The sequence below is a fragment of the Phodopus roborovskii genome, unplaced genomic scaffold (genome assembly GCF_943737965.1).
Source record: "Phodopus roborovskii unplaced genomic scaffold, PHOROB, whole genome shotgun sequence".
NCBI lineage: Eukaryota > Metazoa > Chordata > Mammalia > Rodentia > Cricetidae > Phodopus > Phodopus roborovskii.
In genome coordinates, this window is record NW_026126469.1 from 4,339,369 (window position 1) to 4,359,685 (window position 20,317).

The window sequence follows — 20,317 nt, forward strand, 5'->3', positions numbered from 1 at the left end:
CCTAAACCTTCCATGGCTATGACGTCACAAAACACAAGTTCAAGTCAGTCCTTACTGGGCTCCAAGGCACAGAAACCTGCCACCTGCTGCTCATCAAACATGTACCTGCCAGGGCACTGTGCGTTCTGAGCATCCCAGCACCCTAAATACAACCCACCCTGACCAATGTTGTCACTGTGTCCTTGGTGCTAGGCAGTAGGCAGCCACAGGAATGCAAGACAATGTCTCAGGAGAGCTTTTGCCACAAAAACCTGGCCCCTGGCCTGATGACCAAGGACACTGGCTCCTGTGGGAGAAGCTGGTATTCCAAAGCCAGGCAGATGTGGCCTCAGGATTCCCCTACTTCCTTTTGCTGCCCATAACTCTGACACATCTGGGCCTATAGCTCACTGAGCCACTGGGTATCAAGGCAGGTGAGGGTCCACCAAGCAACCATAACTTCTTTCCACTTTCCACCCATCTCTCAGGAGCACTCCCCATTCCTACCAAAGATGCTAGAGCCGGTTACAGTCTTCTCTCTGGGTCTATCTGAATGATACGGCTTGGCCCTCACCTGATGAACAGGCCATGGAGGAGTCTGGACTCCTAACCTACTTCATCAGCACCCACACCCACTGTAGGCCAGGGGCCAGCACTTGGTGTCTTCTATGTGCCCGGATACACTACCCAAGTTCCTGTGCACTGGATGTCGGGCCACATTTGTCCACATTGAATCCCATGGCTTCAGCCATGTGGTGGCAGGAAGGTACACTTTCATTACCAAAGTCAAGCCTGACTGAAGGCAGGTTTAAGGCAGCCACGGGACCAGGCAGCACAGAAACTTCTGTCTACAGCTGACAGTGACTTGGCTTCTACATCGTGTGTGTGTGTGTGTGTGTGTGTGTGTGTGTGTGTGTGTGTGTGTGTGCGTGCGCGCGCGCGTGCTCCACAGAACACTCCACAGAAAACAGGTCAAAGAACTATTTGTAGGCAATCTGTTCTCTCCATTATTCGAGGCCCAAGAATCAAGCTCAGGTTGTGGGAAGTCCCTACATCCACTAATCCATCTCATCAGCCTGTGACTTGGCTTTTAAGGTCCTTCACTGAGCCAGCTGCTGCCTGGTCTCTGCCCCATACCCCACTCAAAATTCTAGCAAGTGCCAGATAACTACCCCCATTCTTTTGTTTGTTTGTTTGGTTGGTTGGTTTCTCTGTGTAGCTTTGTGTCTGTTTTCCTGGAAGTTGCTCTGTAGACTACGCTGACCTTGAACTCAGAGACTACCCCCATACTTGCATACAGTGTTTTTTCCCCAGGACACCAACCCAGCTGTTCCTACATTTAAAGGGCAACTTTGAGTCCCCTTAGTACTAAAGTGACTCCTAAGACTTACTCAGAATGAATTTAAGGAAAATTATGCAGATCCTTTCACAGAGAAACCACAGTAGAGTGGAGTCTGAGGGTCACAGCCGGCTAGCTGAGTGAAGGGGCATAATTTGGGTGGTTCTCTATTTTGATTGACAGGTTAAGTTATATATTCATTTATTTGTTATACATGGACGAAGCACACAACTAACTGTACTTGGACTTAAGGTGTTAAATAAGGTCATTTCCTCTCAAAGTTCACTTTGAGGACACAAGCTGCCATTGTGCACATGAAGTCAAAATGAGCTCAGGGCAATTGACCTCCCCACTTTTGTGCCTGGACATAACTAGAGTATGGGACATGTGTGCCTGTAATCCCTGCAGGTAGGTCTACAGAGTGAGTTTCAGGCCGGCCTGTCTCAGCAACAAAACACCTTGAGTATGACAGCACAGAATCTAAGTTTGATGGTCATAAGGTGAAATCCATTGTTGGAAGGGTCCTAGTTTGCTAACAGGTTGCTAGGTACATTGTTCAGAGGTATGTGTACATTCTACATACAGGTAAATCTTCCAGGCTGTCATGTGTTTTTGTTTTGTTTTGCTTGTTTGTTTTTTTCAAGGCAGGGTGTCTCTGTAACAATCCTAGCTGTCTTGCAACTAGCTCTGTAGACCAGGCTGGGCCTCAAACTTAGAGATCAGCCTGACTGCCCCCTGAGTGCTGGGATTAAAGGCAGCCACCACCCAGCAGACCAAAGGTATGCACAGTTCAAACCACATGGAGCCCCTGGATGCTTGCTGTGATGATTTGAATAGCTATGGCCCCCACAGACTCGTGTGTTTGAATGCTTAACCTATAGGGAGTGGCACTATTTGGAGTTGTGGCATTGTTGCAGTAGAGATGGCCTTGTTTCAGGAAGCGTCACTATGGGGGTGGGCTTTTAAGTCTATGCTCAAGCTACACCCACTAAGAGAGAGTTCACTTCCTATTGCCTGTGGATCAAGATGTAGAACTCTCAGGTACCTCTCCAGCACCACCTTGTTTCTGCCATGTTGATGATGGACTAAACTCTGAACTGTAAGCCAGCCGCAATTAAATGTTTTCCTTCATAAAAGTTGCCAGGGTCATGGTGTCTCTTCACAGCAACACAACCTTAAAGACACTTGCTGACTCAATAACACTGGCTAAGGTAGTGGAGACAATACATGAGAGCCTAGTACAGGAGGTTGGGTGGCAGTTTTTGTGTACTCCAAAGTTGCTTCTACCTTTCTGCCCAGCTGCCTGTCCAGCAGGAAGGGCAAGCAGAGAAGGAGAAAGTGTCCTGGGCCCCTCTGCGATAAACTGCATATACCACTTTCTAACACAGAAGCCAACAATGATGGCTCCTGGTGCTAACCTGAATGCTGTACCAGGGACACCCTTGGGGTGATCAGATTTGTTACCTGTGCTCAGAAAGAACAGAACTGAAATAGATTAACCTCAAAATTAAATGGGGCCGTTTTTCTAAATTTGCTGGCCAGCAGTTGTGCCAACGCCAGAGTGGAACCATCAGCATCACTCAAGGATTCTTCACAAGACCTCTGTATCTTCAAGGACTATGACCCCCAGGCCAGGTTCATGCACACAGAACATATGGATTCCTACCCTATCCAGAAGAACCAGTACACACCCCCCCCCCCCAACACACACACAGCTTGTCTGGTTTCTATAGGTCAGCATTCAGTTGCCCCAAGCCTGAATCTGCTCAGCCCAACCACACACTCAAACTCCATCCCCTCCAGAGACCCCAGTGAGCTCTCTGGTCTAGGGGAGAGCGTTACTGACTCTAGCTGGTTCCTGCCTCCCCCGGGCCCACAGACCTGCAGTGGCTCAGGCCTTGTGAGTTAAAGCAGCAAATGTGCCCATAAATTCCTACTCAGGTCCTAGAAAATAACCACACATGACCTAACAGAAGGGGGTAGTAACCATTACTGTCAATGTTAATAGTCTATAGGTGGTACCTGGTTTGCAGCAGACACTGAGAACAAGACATCAAAAGCTCCCTTTTGGGGTTAGGGAAATGGGAAGTAGAGAAGGGTGAAGATTCAAGTCCAAACCCCCGGAACCCACACAAAGCATTTGTCTCAGGTCCCAGGACTTCTGTGGGAAATTTAGAGGAATCCATAGAAGCCACTAAACAAATAGATAAAAAGAAATTGTCTTAAACAATGTGGAAGGTGAGGGTTAACATACAAGGCTCTCGCTCCCCTGACCTCCACACACATGGCACATGCACTCACACACCTCAGATTAAAAAGCAAGCTTTGAAGCCAGACACAGTGGCACTTTGGTCCCAGCATTCATGAGGCAGAGGCACATATATCTCTCTGAATGCCAGCCTGGTCTACAGAGTGAGTTCCAGGACAGCCAGGGCTACAGGGGCAGGGGAGCTTGTTCAGAGGTTAAGAACACTTGCTGCTCCTGTAGAGGGACCCAGAGTGGTAGCCTGGGTGACACTGGACCCTAAACCAGGAGCAGTCAGCTCTCTTGCGGGCCAGCCTGGTCAGTGTCAACATAGAAAGGGTTCTTTATCACAAGCAGAGTCCAACCCAGGAGGCAAGGCTGCCTCTTTCATCCTGGCCCCTTCCTGTTACAGATGACTGTGGCCAGGTGCAGACTCTATGGGTGCTGACACTGTAAATGGAAACTAGCCTGTCCTGAAGACTTGAGCCACTCTCACCACTAAGTAATTCCCTTAGGGGTGCAGGAGCCAGAGCTGTCAAAAGCCTCTCCTACTAACAGCTCTGGGAAAGAGACGTTTCCAACTCAGAACATGGGGCTTGAGCACAGCTCAGGAGTACAGGGTTGGATCGGCACCCATGACACCACTCGGTGCAGTCATCTCCAGCACTGCATAAGAAAACTGTAAAAGGACCTCATTGAAAGCAGCTAAGACCAGGGTCTCTGAGCGGTGGAAACGCTTTTAAGCCATGCAAGAGATGGTTGAGCTGGTCATCAAAATTTAATTTTCAGGGCTAGAGTGGTGGCTCAGAGATTAAGAGCACTGGCTGGGGGTTCGAGAGGGAACTGTGGTTGGAATGTAAAATGAAATCAAATGTATAAAAAAATGGAGAAAAAAAACTTTCAGGTATCTTTTTAAATAGACAATCTAATTTGTCTAGCTGGTGTGGTTTTGAACATGAAACAAACATAATTTACTTTCAGTTACAAATTAAACTTGTTTTGAATTCTCCATTAAAAAAAAAAAAGCACTGGCTACTCTTCCAGAAGTCCTGAGTTTAATTCCCAGCAACCATATGGCGGCTCATAACTACCTGTAATGGGATTCAATCCCTTCTTCTGGAGTTTATATACACAACAGAGCACTCATATACATAAAATACATAAATCTTTAAATTTTTTTCTTACAAAACAGACATTGGGGGTAATCATTAAATCCCAATAATGGGGATCAAGAGGCAAGAGAATCTGAGAGTTCTAAGACAGAGATAGATACATGGTGAGACAGTATCCCAAGAAGAGGGGGGTGGGAGGGAAGAGAGAGGGAGAAATACTCCCATGGTAATTTAAAATAAACCAGGTATAGGAGCTAAGATAGTTCATCCAGCAGTGCTTAACTATCGTCCACAAAGGCTCTACACACATACCATGGCACTCTCAGAGGCAGGAAAACACACAGAAGAAATTTAGACTTCAATTTTTAAAAATGATTTCCTATTTTATCTGCAATGGTGTTTTCCCTGCATGTATCTCCGTGAGGGTGGTAGTGTATGTCCCCCACCTCAGTCACCCTCACCAGCCATGAAATCTGCCAAGGTCCCACACACAAGGTTCCTCGTGCTTTATCCTAACAGGTAGACCCCATAGAACTGGAATTATAGTTTTTAGCTGCCATTTGGGTGCTGGGAATTGAACCTGGGTCCTCGGAAGTGCAGCCAGTGCTCTTAGCAATCTCTTCAGCCCCATAATTAAAAAAAAAAAAAAAAAAAAAAAAAAAAGTTTCTGCGTAGACCAGACTGACCTCAAACTCAGAGATCTGCCTGCCTCGGCCTCCTGAGCGCTGGGACTAAGGCAGCACACCCAGCAAGCAGGAACTAGACTTTCATCACCAAGACAGGGAGGAGCTAAGGCTACCCCAGTGATGGGCCTTGTCTTAGCTGCTTTCAAGCAGGACCAGGACCACAGCATTAGTCTTCAGGAATTTGAGCTAGAGAGGATGCTCACTGGCTGCTCTTGCAGAGGACCCACTGCTGATTTCCCAACATCCACATGGCAGTCCACAACCATCCACTAACTCCAGTTCTGAGGGATCTGAGGACACCAATCACACATGTAAGCAGATATACACATAAAAAATAAATTTAGCTGGATGTGGGGGCAGATGCCTTTAATCTGTCTTAAGGAGCAAGAGTCAGGCTTAATGTTCATGAATCTATTTTTTCAGTCATCCCATCTTGCAAGTGCACACAGGGGAATTTGAACCTAATGTCCCAGCACATGCTAGGAAAATGCAAGGCCAAAACCCCAGCCCTTAGGAATAAACTTTGATAGAATCTGTAAGTTAAGCCTACCAGCACTAGCTCTGGAGATCATCCACTGTGAGGGCTCTCATCGTGCCTCAGCTCGCTCTTAGTCACCACTGTGCTCCTGGGCACTGGCCACACCTCATCCCAGCCTCTCCACCATGTCTGCTTTCTGGACAGCCTCAATTAATGCGGGCCAATGTTGTTCTGACCATCCAGGCCATCAGTTTGCCCCAGACCTTGCTCTCTGAAGACTTGTCACTTTGCTGAAGGGTACAGCCACAAGACAGATACCACAGTTTTCAATCAAGCTTTTAATGAAAAGATCATAAAATAACAGTTTCTCATCACTGTACATTAAGACTGCACGCTTTTGAATGGAGAGATCAGTCATGGATAAATCACTCTTGACATTGGAGAGCTGCACAGCTGCAGCTCTGACCTGAACGCATCCACCCAGACTCTAGGGAAGTAAAGTCAATGTGATGAGTGGCAACAGTGGTGACCAGTACAGTACAGGAGTGCGATCCCAGCACCCCTCCCCTGCTCCGGGAAGGGCACAGAGGATGTGATCCCTCTTCCAGTTCCAATCAAATGAAACAGATATACCCCATCCCTCCTGAGGTATTTGCAAATGGGATGGATGGAGCCCAACCTGGGGCTCCTGGAGGAAATGAGTGATGGGTTAGGTACAGGGAGGTCCCTTTAAGCACCTGGCCCCACGGGGCCCCACCAAGTGGAGGGGAGGACCCTGGGAACTCTCCCTGACCCAAGTGAGGTCTGTTATGCAGCATTTTTGAGGTCAATAAATTACAGCAATAAATAGCAAGGTGAGGTAGGGGAGGGGTCCCTGGTAGAGAGTTAAAGTAAGGTGACTGAAGCTGCAGGCATCCTAGGAAGGGGGCCCTGGGCAGCAAGTTTCCACAGCTTCCACCCTTCCTGGGTTGGAATGTCAGACTGAGGTCGGGTCCCTCTCTATCCCTCATTCCTGGCATCCATTTCATAGGTTCAGTAACATTGGCCCCATAGTGACTGGGGAAAGGAAGACCTTGGTCCCTTTAGTGGGGCACAGCAAGGCTTGAGAGCCTGTCCTTTCTTTTCAGGCCCGGCCCCTTGGCTTCTGCCTCTGTTCCTAGCACTTGCTCCCTGAGGTCTGCCCTCCTGGCTGCCCAGGATTCCCCCAACCCAGGAAGGCAGCAGTGTGCCTGCTGACAGCTCGGCAGATCGCACTCCTGCACAAGGACCTGAGGTCCAGTGAATACTGACAGTGTGGGCAGCAGGTGGGGACCTGGCTCCCCTCAGCGTTAATGGACGGAAACACAGGAGTCACAGGCTGAATTGTATGGCTATGCTGCAAGTCTGAGAGTCTTACATGTTCACAAGTTCATCTTTTCCTTTTTTTTGCAATCTTGGAAGAGCCCTTGCAGTAGCTCGGTCCAGTGGGAGTGGGTACTGGCAGAGCCGGGCCTGCTTCCACCAGCTTGCCCTAAGTCTGAGAAATAAATACATTCATCACTGCACAAACATTGATACAAAAACAACACTGTTGAGAGTGTTCGCACCATCTGTTGGTGAGGACCAGACTCAAGTCAGACCCTTCTGCTGCCCGGGGTGGGATGTGCGATGATAGAGTCTGCTGAGCTTCATAAAGCTCCCTGCTTTTTGGCTTCAGTGACCCTCACAGTAACACAAGGCCCGCGGGCAGGGCTGACATTTACCCCTTGCATCTAGCCAGGAGGCCTGGGGGGGCTGGTCAGCTTGGTGCATGCTCTTTGGTGGCAGCTGAGCTTGAAGAGGCCCCAAAAATGGGGTTTAGGGCTCAGGTGAAGCTAGGGGGGAGGGGCTTCTAGTCCTTACCCAGCACCCAGGGCTGCCTCTGCCCTTGAGCTGCTCAAGGGTCAACTCATAAGGACCCAGGAGGGAGGGAGGGAGAGTTCCCTGGGACTGGCCTTATAGCTGCTGAGGTCTGAAACTGTAAAAGTTTATGTAAACAATGAGATAAATATATTAGTATCTTTTTTTTTCTGAGCCCACTGAGGTTCCATACTCATTCAAAATGTGCTTTGGTTTAAAAAATAGGTTTGTGAATTTGGGTATGAGCTTTTTTTCTTTTGATTTTTTTTTTTTTTTTAAATCTTTTTTCCTACATGGCATCTGCTATTTCCTGTTTCCTGTTTTCTCCAAAACATTCAGTAATTAAATGACTAAAAGAGAACTGTAAGCCGCCTTGGCCTTCTATGGCCTGATTTCCTTGAGGCTCTTAACATCTCTGCACACACAAATACACACAGACACTCATAAGCATGCATGCACCCATGGAAACAAAGGAAAATGAAAACAAGCCAAGTGTCAACCCCACCCAGTCCAACAACCCTTAAAATCTTAAATAGGAAACTAGTGTTTTGCTTTCTCATTAAAATACAGAAAAGGCTTGGTACAATACTAAGGTGGGTACAATACTCTGTCGCACAGACATGCTGAGGGGCTCTGCTCCCAGTCCCTGAATTTCCGCACAACAGATGAGGCAGCCCACAGCCTGAGAGGCCACATGGGATTCCCATGATGGAGAGACTCGGTGTCCTGTGGCTTAAGTGCTGGTGGGGTGGGTGGGATGGGATAGGGTGGAGTGGGGAAGGGTGGAGAGGGAATGGGCCCAGGTCTTCACTGAGCTGTTCAGTCTGACTTGCAAGAGCAGAAAACAGATACCAGGCAAAGGGTTAAGAAGATCTGGCTCAGTACAATGAGGAAGCCAAGTGTCCTCATGCCCACACCTGCCACTCACTGGGTCCCTGCACTCAGGCTGGAGGGTCTTTGGAGGGGTGGGAACATGGGATGACTCTGGAATTTTTTGGTCTGTAGTTTAAAAAAAAAAAAAAAAAAACCAAAAGGAAAATGAAAAGCCATCAAGCAACACGATGATAAGGCCTACTGGCCCCAATCTGTGGCTCACCTGGGGCAGAACACAGACAATCTTGGTCTGTCTGGCTCTGCCCCTTGCTGGAGCCCACGCAAGCATCTAAGACTGGCTGGCACACCCATATAAGGGTTAGTTTGACCCCATATTTGCTAAGTCTGTAGGCGGAGGCCGATTTTTACCTCTATTTAACTCTGTAGTAAGTTCTTAAGACACACCTCAGAGCTCAGGAGGAGACAGGATGGGGTGGGCTCACTTCCACCTCACCCTGGCCCATGCAGGGAGCTGCCCCCTCCTCATGGCTTCTGTTACTCAGGTGCCCAGCACCTGCCCCACATACAGCATTCCCTGAGCAGTAACTATCAGAGAACACTGGGGCCCATAAGGGGCTCGGGGCCAGCCCAAGCCCAGCTTACTCCCACTATAGGAAAACAAAACCAAATGGCTCAGCCTCAACTGTACTGTGGTATTGAATTCAAGAGGTAGCAAAAGGTCAGAAGGCTCTCCACCTTGTTCAGTGAGCAAGGAAGCAAAGCGTCTGTGCATAAGCAACATACATAACACATGCACACACACACACGCACACAAACAAGAGTACTGATGGGCCTGGCACCAAGTCTAACCTCCCCTCCACCCTCTGAAACTTTAGACCTTCTAATTCCAACATCTCAAAAAATGTATGAGAGTGGGGGGTTCTCAACAAAAACGAGTGACACTCCTTGGACATTATGGGAAAGCCATGTTCTCCTGAGGAAGCCCAGACATGCAGGGCTCAGGGTCAGGGATACCTTTGGGCAAGAAAGATTTCTAGAGCCTTGGAGAGGCAGGTTCAACCATGCCCACAGCACCAGGACCAGGGAAAATGACAGGGAGGGGCAGCTGCCCCAGTTACATTCAGTCTGCAGACCCAGGCTCATTCCCAAAGAGGCAGGAGGAAATTATTGTTCATTTTGGTTTTAAAAAAGCATTTTTAAAAACTGTAAAAAGGAAATAGGAACATCTCAGTAGGAATAACAGCAATACAGGCCCAGAGGGCTCTTTAGTTGTAGAGAGGTAGGCAGTGGGGTCACCCTGACTGTCCCAGTGCCAGCTAGCAGTTGCCACCCCCAGCACAAAGAGAAAGGAACTGCCACCCAGCACCAGCTTCCCAACACCAGAGTCACACTGCACTGCAAAGACACAAGCACACATGCACACACACAGCTGAGGTCCCTGCCAGCTGAGGGCCTGCTCCAGGCACCACTCTTGGCCATGGGAAGCCTTGGCCTCCCCCAGCCCTGACTGCAGGTAAGGGACCAGGTCCCACTGACACATACATGATGGGCTTCCACCAGCTCTTCAGCAGCCCCTTCAGGAAGCTCAGGAGCCAAGTGGGATGGGGAGGTAGAATAGTCACCAGTACCACACACACAGGGCTGGCCTAGGCAGCTTTTCTCCTCTTGGCTTCCCTTGGTACACTGTTGATTAAAGCTCTAGATGTGGGGAGGCTGGGCCAGAGGAGCTGCCAGGAGCCTCGTGCCAGACTTTGGGGCTCAACCCCTCCCACCATGCTTCCTCACTCCTTCTTCCGTGGGTTCCCAAGTGGCAAGTCTGCAGAGGGCTCCCTCGGGTCTTTGGCTTCTAAGAAGGGGAGGTATGCATGCGCAGGTGGCTGATGAGGTTGCGTTGCTGGGTGAACTTGCTCCCACAGAGCTGGCACTCATAGGGCTTCTCACCTGAGTGTACACGCATGTGCTCTGTGAGGCGGTACTGGCGGGTGAAGCGCATGCCACACTCATCACAGGCAAAGGGCTTCAGGCCCAGGTGGCTTCGCATGTGGCGTGTCATAGTGCCTCGCTGTGTGAACATCTTGCCACAAATATTGCAGGGGAAGGGCCGGGTCAACCAGTGTGTCTTCTCATGTTGCCGCAGTGTGGCTGGGTCCTTGTAGGTCTTCTCACAGACTGAGCACTTAAAAGGACGAGGCTCAGCTGCATAGGCAGCACTAGGTGTTGACAGGTCCTCAGCCTCCTCCTCTGCACCCCCACTGCCAGTCTCATAAGCCCCCTCTTCCTTGATGAATAACTCCTCCTCTGTGTGCGTCTCCACATGAGCATTGAGCTGCTCAGAGCTGGGGAAGCCCTTGGCGCAAGGGATGCACACATAGAGGTTGTCCCCATATGACACCGTCTCATAGCCTTCTTGCCGGTACACATACTGGGCACCAGTGTGACCACTGCCCCCCTCGCTCCCGCTTTGCCCACTGTCCTCACTCCCGTCTTTGCCATTCTCTTCCTCCTCTTTGCAGGGGTATGCCGGCTCCCCAAATGACCCAGCAGGGCCACTTCCACCAACACTGCTGGTGAGAATGCCATTGGGAACCCTGTCCCCAAGCCCCTCGCCTTCTTCCCCTGGGCTGGGACCCTTAGCCCCTGATTCTCTCCGATCAAAGGGGGACCCGGCCACAGGCTCCTTTTTGTTCCAATCTTTTTTACGGGCTGAATGCCGGAGGCTCTTGCGAGGCTGCCCACCCTGCCCTTCCAGCAGACTCATGTGGTTTTCCTCAGCCCCTTCCAGATCCATGGGCTCATCAGGAGTGGCCCCCAGCTCAACATATGAGGCACTGTTGCCAACAGGCAGGGCAGAGGTTGAAGTGGGTGCTGGGGAATCGTGCTGGCTGTCACTCAGCTGGACCGGGTCCTCAGGAGTGAGGTGGGGGACAGGGATAGTAGTAGGAGGTAGGGGAGGACTCTTCTTGGACAGGTCCAGACCCAGCTCCTGCTCACAGCCCCCACTGCTCCCATTGGTGCTGTTGCTACAGGCCCCCAGGCCCAGGCCATGGGTACTCTCTTGGGTGGGGCTGCCCAGAAAAGGCTCATCATCTGACCCTTTGCCCTGAGGGAGCTCTTGGGGAACAGGGTGTCCTTTGCGCCCATCTACAAGCTCTGGATACCGAGCCTGGATGACAGAGGCTGTGGACAGCCGCTGACTACGGGTTGGTCGCCCCATGCCAGCAGTACCCACTCGTCCAGGGCCAAAGGGCTTGCCAGCTCGTTTTAGTTTGCGGCGGCAGAGGGCTGCCAACTCAGGCAGTTGGAGGTAGCTGGCAGCTGTGAGGAGAGTGCTGAAGTTGGGCTCAGATGGCTGGTCACTGGGCAACAGCTTTCCGGTGTAGATGAAGTCCAGTATTTGCTGGAACACAGTGGAACTGACCATGTCTGTGTCTAGGTTGATGAGGTTATCGTGCAGGACCAAGGACTTGAAGTAGATGCTGCTAGCAGCCAGGACATTCTTGTGGGCCCGGAAGATAGAGTTCTCCACCATGATGATGACATCACACAGGAAACCCTTGGTCCTCTGCTGGTTCAGCTGCAGCAGGAGCTGTTTTGAATGGCTGGGCAGCTCCATGTCTGGCCCCATGTCCCTGCGCCCTGCCCACGGGCACCACCTGTGGGCAAGAACAGGCAGGATAGTTAACCTGCGACGTACATAAAGATCTGGCACAGGGCACTATCTGAGTCCACCCGATTCCACCCACAGTGTACAGGGACAGGTCTCAATCCACGAGATTCCCTGCCATTCACTCACATGAGAAAAACAGAGTATAAAGGTGCTAAGCAGAAGATGGGTTTATAGCCTGGAGAGATGGCTTATTGGTTAAGCACTTGTTCTTTACAGCCATCTGTAATCCCAGTTCCCGGGGTTCCGACCCCTTACGGCCACAGGAGCAGACACTCCAGTGCACACATATACATGCAGGTACAACATTCACACATAAATAAAAAAATGGCCAGCAGGTGGCTACAGAAGTCAGAGACAAGTGCCCTCTGACAGATTAGGGGCCACAGGGTAAACTGGACAGTCCTGCCTAGGCATGCAAACCCACAGGACTGGTCTTCCCAGATTTCCAAATTTTTGTTGTTGTTATCAGTAACTGCCTTAATTTAAAGATGAAAAAGCAAACAACCAAAAAACTCTATGAACCAAATCAAGTTCCTTTGCTGGCCTCTGGCTGCAACCTTTGTTCTACTTTGGGCAGGCAAGGGTTCCTCATTTGCTAGCTCCTGGTCCTGACCCAGATACTGTATCCTCTCTCCCATAACTACCGGGTCCTTAACAAAGCTCTCCACTATCCAGGAGTCTGCAGACACTGGGCATTGTTCGAGCCTGTGAACCTCATGGGCTCTGTACCCTTCTAGGAAAGTTTTGCCATCTGGGGCCTGGGAAAGGCAGCTAGCTGGCCCTTCTAGACAGGATGCACAGACTCTCACTGTGGTCCTAGGTAATAAGCACACAAGCACCTCTAATCTTCAAAGGAAACTGTCAGTGGAGCAGTGTGTGCAGGTGGGGTTCCGGCATACTGTCCACCTGTATAGAGAAGCGCCTCAGCCAGGCAGGACACTCCACAGATAAAGGATAGTGCTTCAGGAGCACATAGGTGGCAAGGCTTACCAAAGGCCCCAGGAATTCAAAAGTATTCCACATAGACCACTACCCAACACCCAACACCACGCCCCCTGCACTCCAGTGCCCAGGTGACTGCCTAAGCCCACTCCAAAGCTTCCTGTGACCACATGTCATGGAGACCCAGCGCCAGCAGCATGGAGACCCACAGGAGTCTGCAGCCCCAACAGCTACACACAGATAGCTCTGCACCTCCCCACTCAGGGCCCAATTTCTTTCTTTTGTTTTCTTTTTGCTTTTATCTTTTTTCTTTTCGGACAGGGTCTCCTTCTGTAGCCCCACCTGGCCTGAAACTTGATATGAAGATCAGGCTGGCCTGAACTCACAAAAATTGACCTCCCTCTGCCTCTGGAAGCACCAGTATTAAAGGAATGTACTGTGGCCACCATGCCTGGCTTCTGGGTCCAATTTGTGAAAGTACTGAATTCCTCTGAAGCTTTCCACCCTATGTCCTGCCCTTTCCTCGAAAGACTCCCAGCCCTGCCCACCACTGGGGTGGGCCTGGTATGGCCCCCATCCCGGCCCCGCCCCGCCACTTGACACCTGCCCTTGTTCAGAGAAAGAAATCCTACTTCCCGGGTGGAAAGTTTCACAGTGCAGCGTGAATTAACACGGAATGCTACTGCTCAGCCTTACAGAAAGCACTGCCAGAGGGAGGGCTCAGCCTGCTCTTGTCCACAACAGCTGAAGGAAGTGAGTGACTGAGTAGCCAAGGTAACGAAAACCAAACTCTTCTGCCAGCTAGGTAGAAACTATGAGCCTAAGCTATGGTTTCCACATCAGGCCCGGCATCGGCCCAGGGCAATGGCCATGCCAGCGCTGCTAGCAATGTGTGCTGCCTCAGGCCTAGCAGGAGAAACAAGAAAGCTATGTGCCCAAGGCCTGGCCACAGTCAACTCACAGACACCTCACCTGCTGCCTGCTGCACTGTGCACATATAACAGACTGTAGGCCAGCACAGTCTACATTGCAAGGCTGTATGAGAGACCCAGAAAGTCCCAAAGACTAAAAACCGAGGTGATTACTCCTCTCCCAGCCAGGCCTACCGGAGTGCCAGGGGCCCAGAAACCATGTGAGCAGCAGCCGGCGGGGGATGGCCTCCTTGAGTACGCAGACTTCTCCAGGGTGCATCAAAGCCTAGTTACCTGGGAAGAAGAAGGCAGGCATCAGTGATGAGGGAGGAGAGAGGAGCATGAATGAGAGGTCACAAACAGGTCTGGGGCAAAAAGCAAGAGAAAAAAAGAATGGGGGACTTAGTACCAGGTATGAGCAGCTGGGAGGCACTACCTAACACCTAGGCACACTGTAGCTGTCCCATGCTTTTAATCCCAGAAATAGGCAGGTGTCTGTAAGTAAATTCAAGGCCAGCCTGCTCTACAAAAGAGGGTTCCAGGGCAGCCAGGGAGAAACCCAGTCTCAAAAAAGGAGAGAGGGAGAGGGAGGGAGGAAAGGGAGAAACAAAGGAAAAGAAAACAAAAAAACAAAACCCTGGAGGCCATCCTGGAAGGCTCAAGTAAGGTTGGCCATATTTACATAATAAAAGGCTGAAATGGAGCCACTTGTGGAAAAGCCATTTATAAGAGGCAATCTGTCCTTCTCTGCCAAGGAAAGGACGGCCAATCTGCCTCCTTCTCTTGGCAACAGGGTTCATCTGTCTAGAAGCTCTCAACACTTCAAAACAGCTAACAGCAGCTCCAGGTGAGGGGGTACTCCCATTGCCACCACCACTCAGGGTCCCATAGGATGAGAAATATTGAGATTCTGGGTCCCTGTTCTTTCTCCACACACAACAGCCTGGTCTCCTCAGGAAATCAGAAGGAGCCTGTAGCAGCCAGGAACCCATCTCTGGCAGCCCTTCCCCCAACACCATCCCTTGGGCCATGGGGGCAGGTCCCTCAGGAATGTGACCAGACCTGGGGTGCGGGCCTTAGGCTGCAAGGCCTCAGTTCTTGACTGCAGGCTGTCAGCTGTCTCTCCTGTCCTCAGATCAGCTCCTGTTTCTGAGTGGGCTCATTATCCCAAAGGCTGCAGAACAAAGACCCAGCTCTGGAGCTCGAGTTTAATGAGCTAGTCATCCCAGAGGACAAGGGACAGAAGAAAAGCCAACAAAACTGTCGAAATGGGTGAATGACCAGAGCCAGGAAACCCATCTTACTCTTCCAGACACCTATCAAGCAGCCTAAACCAGCTTAAACTAGCCCCTGCTAGATCTTCTGTCACAGCACTTTCCAAACCCAGAAATCAGAGCCCTCGGTAGGGACTGGGACAGCATGACTAGACAGCAAGCAGGGAGTGCCTGATGCTCAGTGGGGTTAGGCTGAGTAGATGACAAAGATCTAGCGAGGAATAATGAATGATCCTTCCTGTGTCCTCTGTGTGTGTGTGGGGGGGGGGGTGTGTAGTGTATATGCTGCCCCTACTAACTCAAGTCCTCCTCACCCCATGGGAGGGTCCCATAGCCTACAAATCATGCTCTTTTCTTCCCAATGTAAAAGTTGATGCCCAGGTTATCTATTTATCCTACCCACTGTCCTTGGAGAAGCCAGTGCCTGGGAGACTGAGGACTGAGAATATGGCTAGATAAACCAGTCAGGGAAAAGTCAGATGCAGGCTTAACCTAAAACAGGGGGCACATGCAGATAACACCCAGAAGCTCCTAACAGGTAGCAGTGTCTATTAGTGAGCCTGACCCAGGACTGTTAACCCTGAACAATGACACCTATAGCAATTTGGGACAATGGAGCAGATGACCTTGGATCCCAGGACTGACCAAAACATCCTTCAGAGGCCAAGTAAAGGGAAGTGAAAGCCAGCATGGAAAAAGCCTCTTGTCTAGGAAGTCTAGCTCCAGGTGGGCTCAGCAAGTCTGACCTTGGCAGACAAGGTCTAGCTTGCTCTACTCTAAAAACAAGTACAAGAAATAATACAATTCTGGATTACCTTCCTAGCCCCCACATTAGACATCAGCATATGGCCTGGATGATATATACCCATTTATCCTCCTCTTCCACTCCTTCCCATAACAGAAGTCAGGTAGCCTGTGAGCCCAGACAGGGGCTAGCATAGTATACAATACAGCAAATACCATAATCTCCTCCTCCAAGATTTTTTTTTAATGCATTTAATCCAGAATATCACAACCCAGTAATACTCTACACTACAGGACACCGATGATTTTACTCTTTGGTCTCAGGACCAAATAAGCAATGACCCACGGGATCAAATTTCTAATATTTCATATAGGGTTGGATATCCCAGGCTGGCTTCCAACTTGCTACTGCAGCAGGGTGACCTTCACCTGACCCTTCTGCCTCTATCTCCCAAACTGGGTTACAAGCAATATACCCGCCTCAATATTCAACACTTGAACAATTTCTACTAGCTTATAGATTTTGTGCCATACCATTTTGAGAAAAAATAAGTCAAACTACAGTCAGTATTCTCTTACATTTTAAACCAGGTGTGATCGCTCAGGCCTGTAATCTCAATATAAAACTTGGAAGGCTGAGGCACAAGAATCACATGTTCAAAACTGTCTCAAAAACAAGGGCCAGCCTGGTGCTGTGACACACTCCTTTAATCCCAGTGAGTTCAAGGCCCGCCCTTATCTACACAGTGAGTTCCAGGACAGCCAAGGCTATGTAAAGAGAACCAACTACTTGCCCTCTGACCACCCACCCACACATATACACACACATATACATACAATGAAAGTACAGACAGATAAATCCCAGTCGCTGGCTGAATAGATGTCATTCACATCAAGCTCTACCAAAGGCAAAACTGACACAAATTAGTGTAAGCTTGAATGGGCTGAGGAGCCAGAGCAATACAGACCCCTGTCGCTCCTGCCTCCTCTGATTGGAGTGCTATTGGTGTGTCTCTAGTCAGACCAAGTCCCAGCCCAGCACAATCCTGCAGAGCTTCCCTCTCTTCCCCAATACACCCACAACCTCAGTATTCATTCACCCCACTTCCTTCCCTAAATGAAGGCAGCATTCAAATAGCCAATGAAACAGATGACAGAGCCTGGCTTTCCCACCGTAACCTGCTCTTCCTGCCCTTCAGACTGGAAGGTCACTGGGGCTATGACCTACCCTGACCCTGCTGAGAAGGTTACAGTGTCTGGGGAGCCTTAAGGACTGATGAAGGAGAAGGCTTCTTTCCCCTGTACCCAACAATGGGACAGGAGAGCATTGCTATGGCCCAGCGTTTAAAGACTTCAGAATAATTTTATGATGGAAAATGACTCTTATTTAAGCAGGAAATGGAGAAAGACTCCAATCTACCCCTTCCAAAAAGTGCTGCCCCAAGTCAGCCTAGATACCCACCTTGACTAGTGCCATGGCCTCCAGAGGCTGCACTCAGTGCTGTTCTGTGCCTCCTGTAACTCCCTCTGGACACCAAGCTGGTAGCTCAGCTTGTAGGACAAGAGGACTCCAGGCCCAGACTCAGGGTGTGGTTTCAAGCCACATGATACTCCTCACCCTTCTACTCAATGCCTGATCCCCTCAGGCAGGAATGAACCCTCCTGGAGGCATCCCAGGGCACCTGGACTAGAATTCCTCTGTTTCACACCCAGCCAGGAGGCCTGGTGAAAAGGAAAAAAGCCAGGAAAGGGGGCCATCCCACCCAGCCCTCTAAGAGAACCTTTTCATCTGCCTATCCCCTGTGTGTTTCTGCAGAAGGCCTGGGGGACTGAGGGAAAGCTCCTGCCTGGCTCATCCCAAGGAGTTTTCTACCACCCATGGCCTGAGTGCCACTACCAGGAGAGAGGTAAGCTGTGAGCCCACGAGCACTGATGAACACAGACAGCATGGCCACAGGGCAGCTTACTTGAGATTTAAGCGTGTTACTACCTCTGTAACCTCAATGGGAGAGCCCTTGGTTCACTATCCATTATCTCATATTCCACATGTGTTTAACCCCAAGTCTAGACTGTATGAAAGAGACCAAGCAACTGAGAATCTAGAAGATTCCCAAAGCCTACGCTAAAGCCTAACTACGGACACAGTCACAAACTCAAGATTCCATTTAACGTCGTCCCTGTTCTGGACTCCTCCAAGAAACCCTATCCATCCTGGCCTTCCAGGACATCTGCCCAAGTGAGATAGGTTTTCTAGGGTGGGGGGCTGTATGGTGACTGAACAGGTCTGAGCAGGTCTGGTCTCAGTGAAGCCTCCCACAGGCTTATAAGGACCATTATCTCTACCTCCAGCTGCAGATAAGGTTCCTGGGAGTTAAGCAACTTGCCCACAGAAAAAGAGTACATAGGTAGCGGAGTGAGGATCTAAAACCTGACTTAGGGAGCTGTGGTCAATTTTCCTCACTCCCAGGAAGGGCCTCTAACTACAGAGCTGCTTGGGAGAACTCAGGTTCCTTCCCCTCCCACCCCTGGAGGCCTGGAAGCCGTAATGCCTTGGGTTCAAATCCAGCTTCACGAAAGCAGAATGCCCTCACCTGCCTTTTCTCATGAACTCATTGCAAGGGCACAGATCTAGCTCCTCCACCAAAGAAACAAAGTAGGGTGGCATCCAGCATGCACTAGAGAACAGGGGGCTTGTTGCCTCTCTAACAATACACCTAGCCAGATGTGGTGACCTCCCGCCCTTTAGGTTTGGGCTTGGTAGCGGGTGGGGTGGGGCTCATTGCTCTGGGCAAGCCCAGCCAAATAATTTGGCCCAGACTTCTGGCTCTCTCCCAAGCCATCCTCCTGGAAAGCAATAGACATTTTAAATGCCAAGAGCCCAGCCCTCCTGTTGCAACAGCTTCTATGAATCGCAACAGTCAGGTTCTACTAAGAACAGACACCAGGACTGGCCTCCTCCTCCTCCAACCCTAAGACCAGCTCTGTTGCACAGAGGGGAGAATGACACCCACTCCAGCCTATGGCCTTTTCCAAGTCTATCCTGAAAACATCCCAGGGCCCTATTAGAGACTTACTACCTACCTAAAGCTAAGACCTGCCTGGACCCAGACCACCTACCCAAGCATGCTGCTCCCACAACTAGGCAAGTAACCCTCAGTATAAAAAAGACCAGAGGGCTGATGCTACAAGGAAGGCCTGGAGAGAGGCACTTATGCAACACCGTATCACACCAGACCCTGTGTCCTCAAAGGCACAGCCTCATCTGTTGATCCCCCTACCCTGTTTAACTTTAGAGCTAACAGGGGCTAGAGCAAGGGTACTTACTCCCTGCTACATCTGCCCTGGTGAGTCTAGGCCATTCTAGTTGAGGACAGCAGGTGAATCCTCAATGACAATGTAGAGTAATAATTTGAGATTGTTACCAGGTTACCTGTAACACAACAGGAGTTTAAAAACAAACAAGAGCTGGAGTGATGGCTTAGCAGTTAAGAGCACTGGCTGCTCTTCCAGATTCCAGGTCCTTAGTTCAATTCCCAGCAACCACAGGGTGGCTCCCAAGTATCTATACTGGGATCTTCTGCCAGGCAGGCACACTTGCAAACAGAACACTCATATACATAAATAAATACATCTTTAAAAAACAAAAAAGAGAAAAACAAACAAACGGGCAACGGGAAAATAGAAATTCAAGCCAGGTGTGGAGATGTACAGCTTTAATCCCAGCACTTGGAAAGCAAAGGCAGGCAGATCTCTTGTGAAATCCAGGACAATCAGGGCTACAGAGTGAGAAGACATTGTTTAAAGAAAAAGCTGGATGGTGGTGGTAGAGATACGTGGAGTTTGAGGCCAGCCTGGTCTACAGAGAATTCCAGGACAGCTAGGACTACACAGCTGTCTCAAAAACAAAACTGGGGGGGGGGGGACAGGGGAGAGAGGGAAGTGGGAAAAGGAACGAAAGGGGGGGGAGATAAGAGTGGGGAGGGAGAAAAGATGGAGGAGAGGGAGGGGGAGGGAAAGGGAGAGAGGAAGAGAGTGAGGGAGGTAGGATGAATGAATTCATGAGGCAAGACAGGACAAGGTGAAGATCCCTCCCAGGCCTCACCAGCCCTAGTCCCCCTCTTTTTGCTAGTGGATATAGCTCAAGGAGTAGCAATGGCAGCATTGTGCGTCTTTAGAATGCAAGTACATAGGCCCTACTCTAGACTCCAGTAAAAATCCACATAATTTT

At 50.0% G+C, this 20,317-nt stretch overlaps 1 protein-coding gene across 1 annotated transcript in view; it reads right to left on the reverse strand.

Annotated features, from left to right (window-relative positions):
- Positions 1-6,162: 6,162 nt before the first annotated feature.
- Hic2 (HIC ZBTB transcriptional repressor 2) overlaps positions 6,163-20,317 on the reverse strand; it is a 28,867-nt gene continuing 14,712 nt past the window's right edge. The window contains exons 2-3 of the mRNA XM_051191107.1: positions 14,267-14,365; positions 6,163-12,204 (exon numbers count right to left, since the gene is read on the reverse strand). Of these exons, the coding sequence (XP_051047064.1) occupies positions 10,398-12,204; positions 14,267-14,292 (1,833 nt within the window). The 5' untranslated portion in view covers positions 14,293-14,365 and the 3' untranslated portion in view covers positions 6,163-10,397. The remainder of the gene's footprint in view (positions 12,205-14,266; positions 14,366-20,317) is intronic.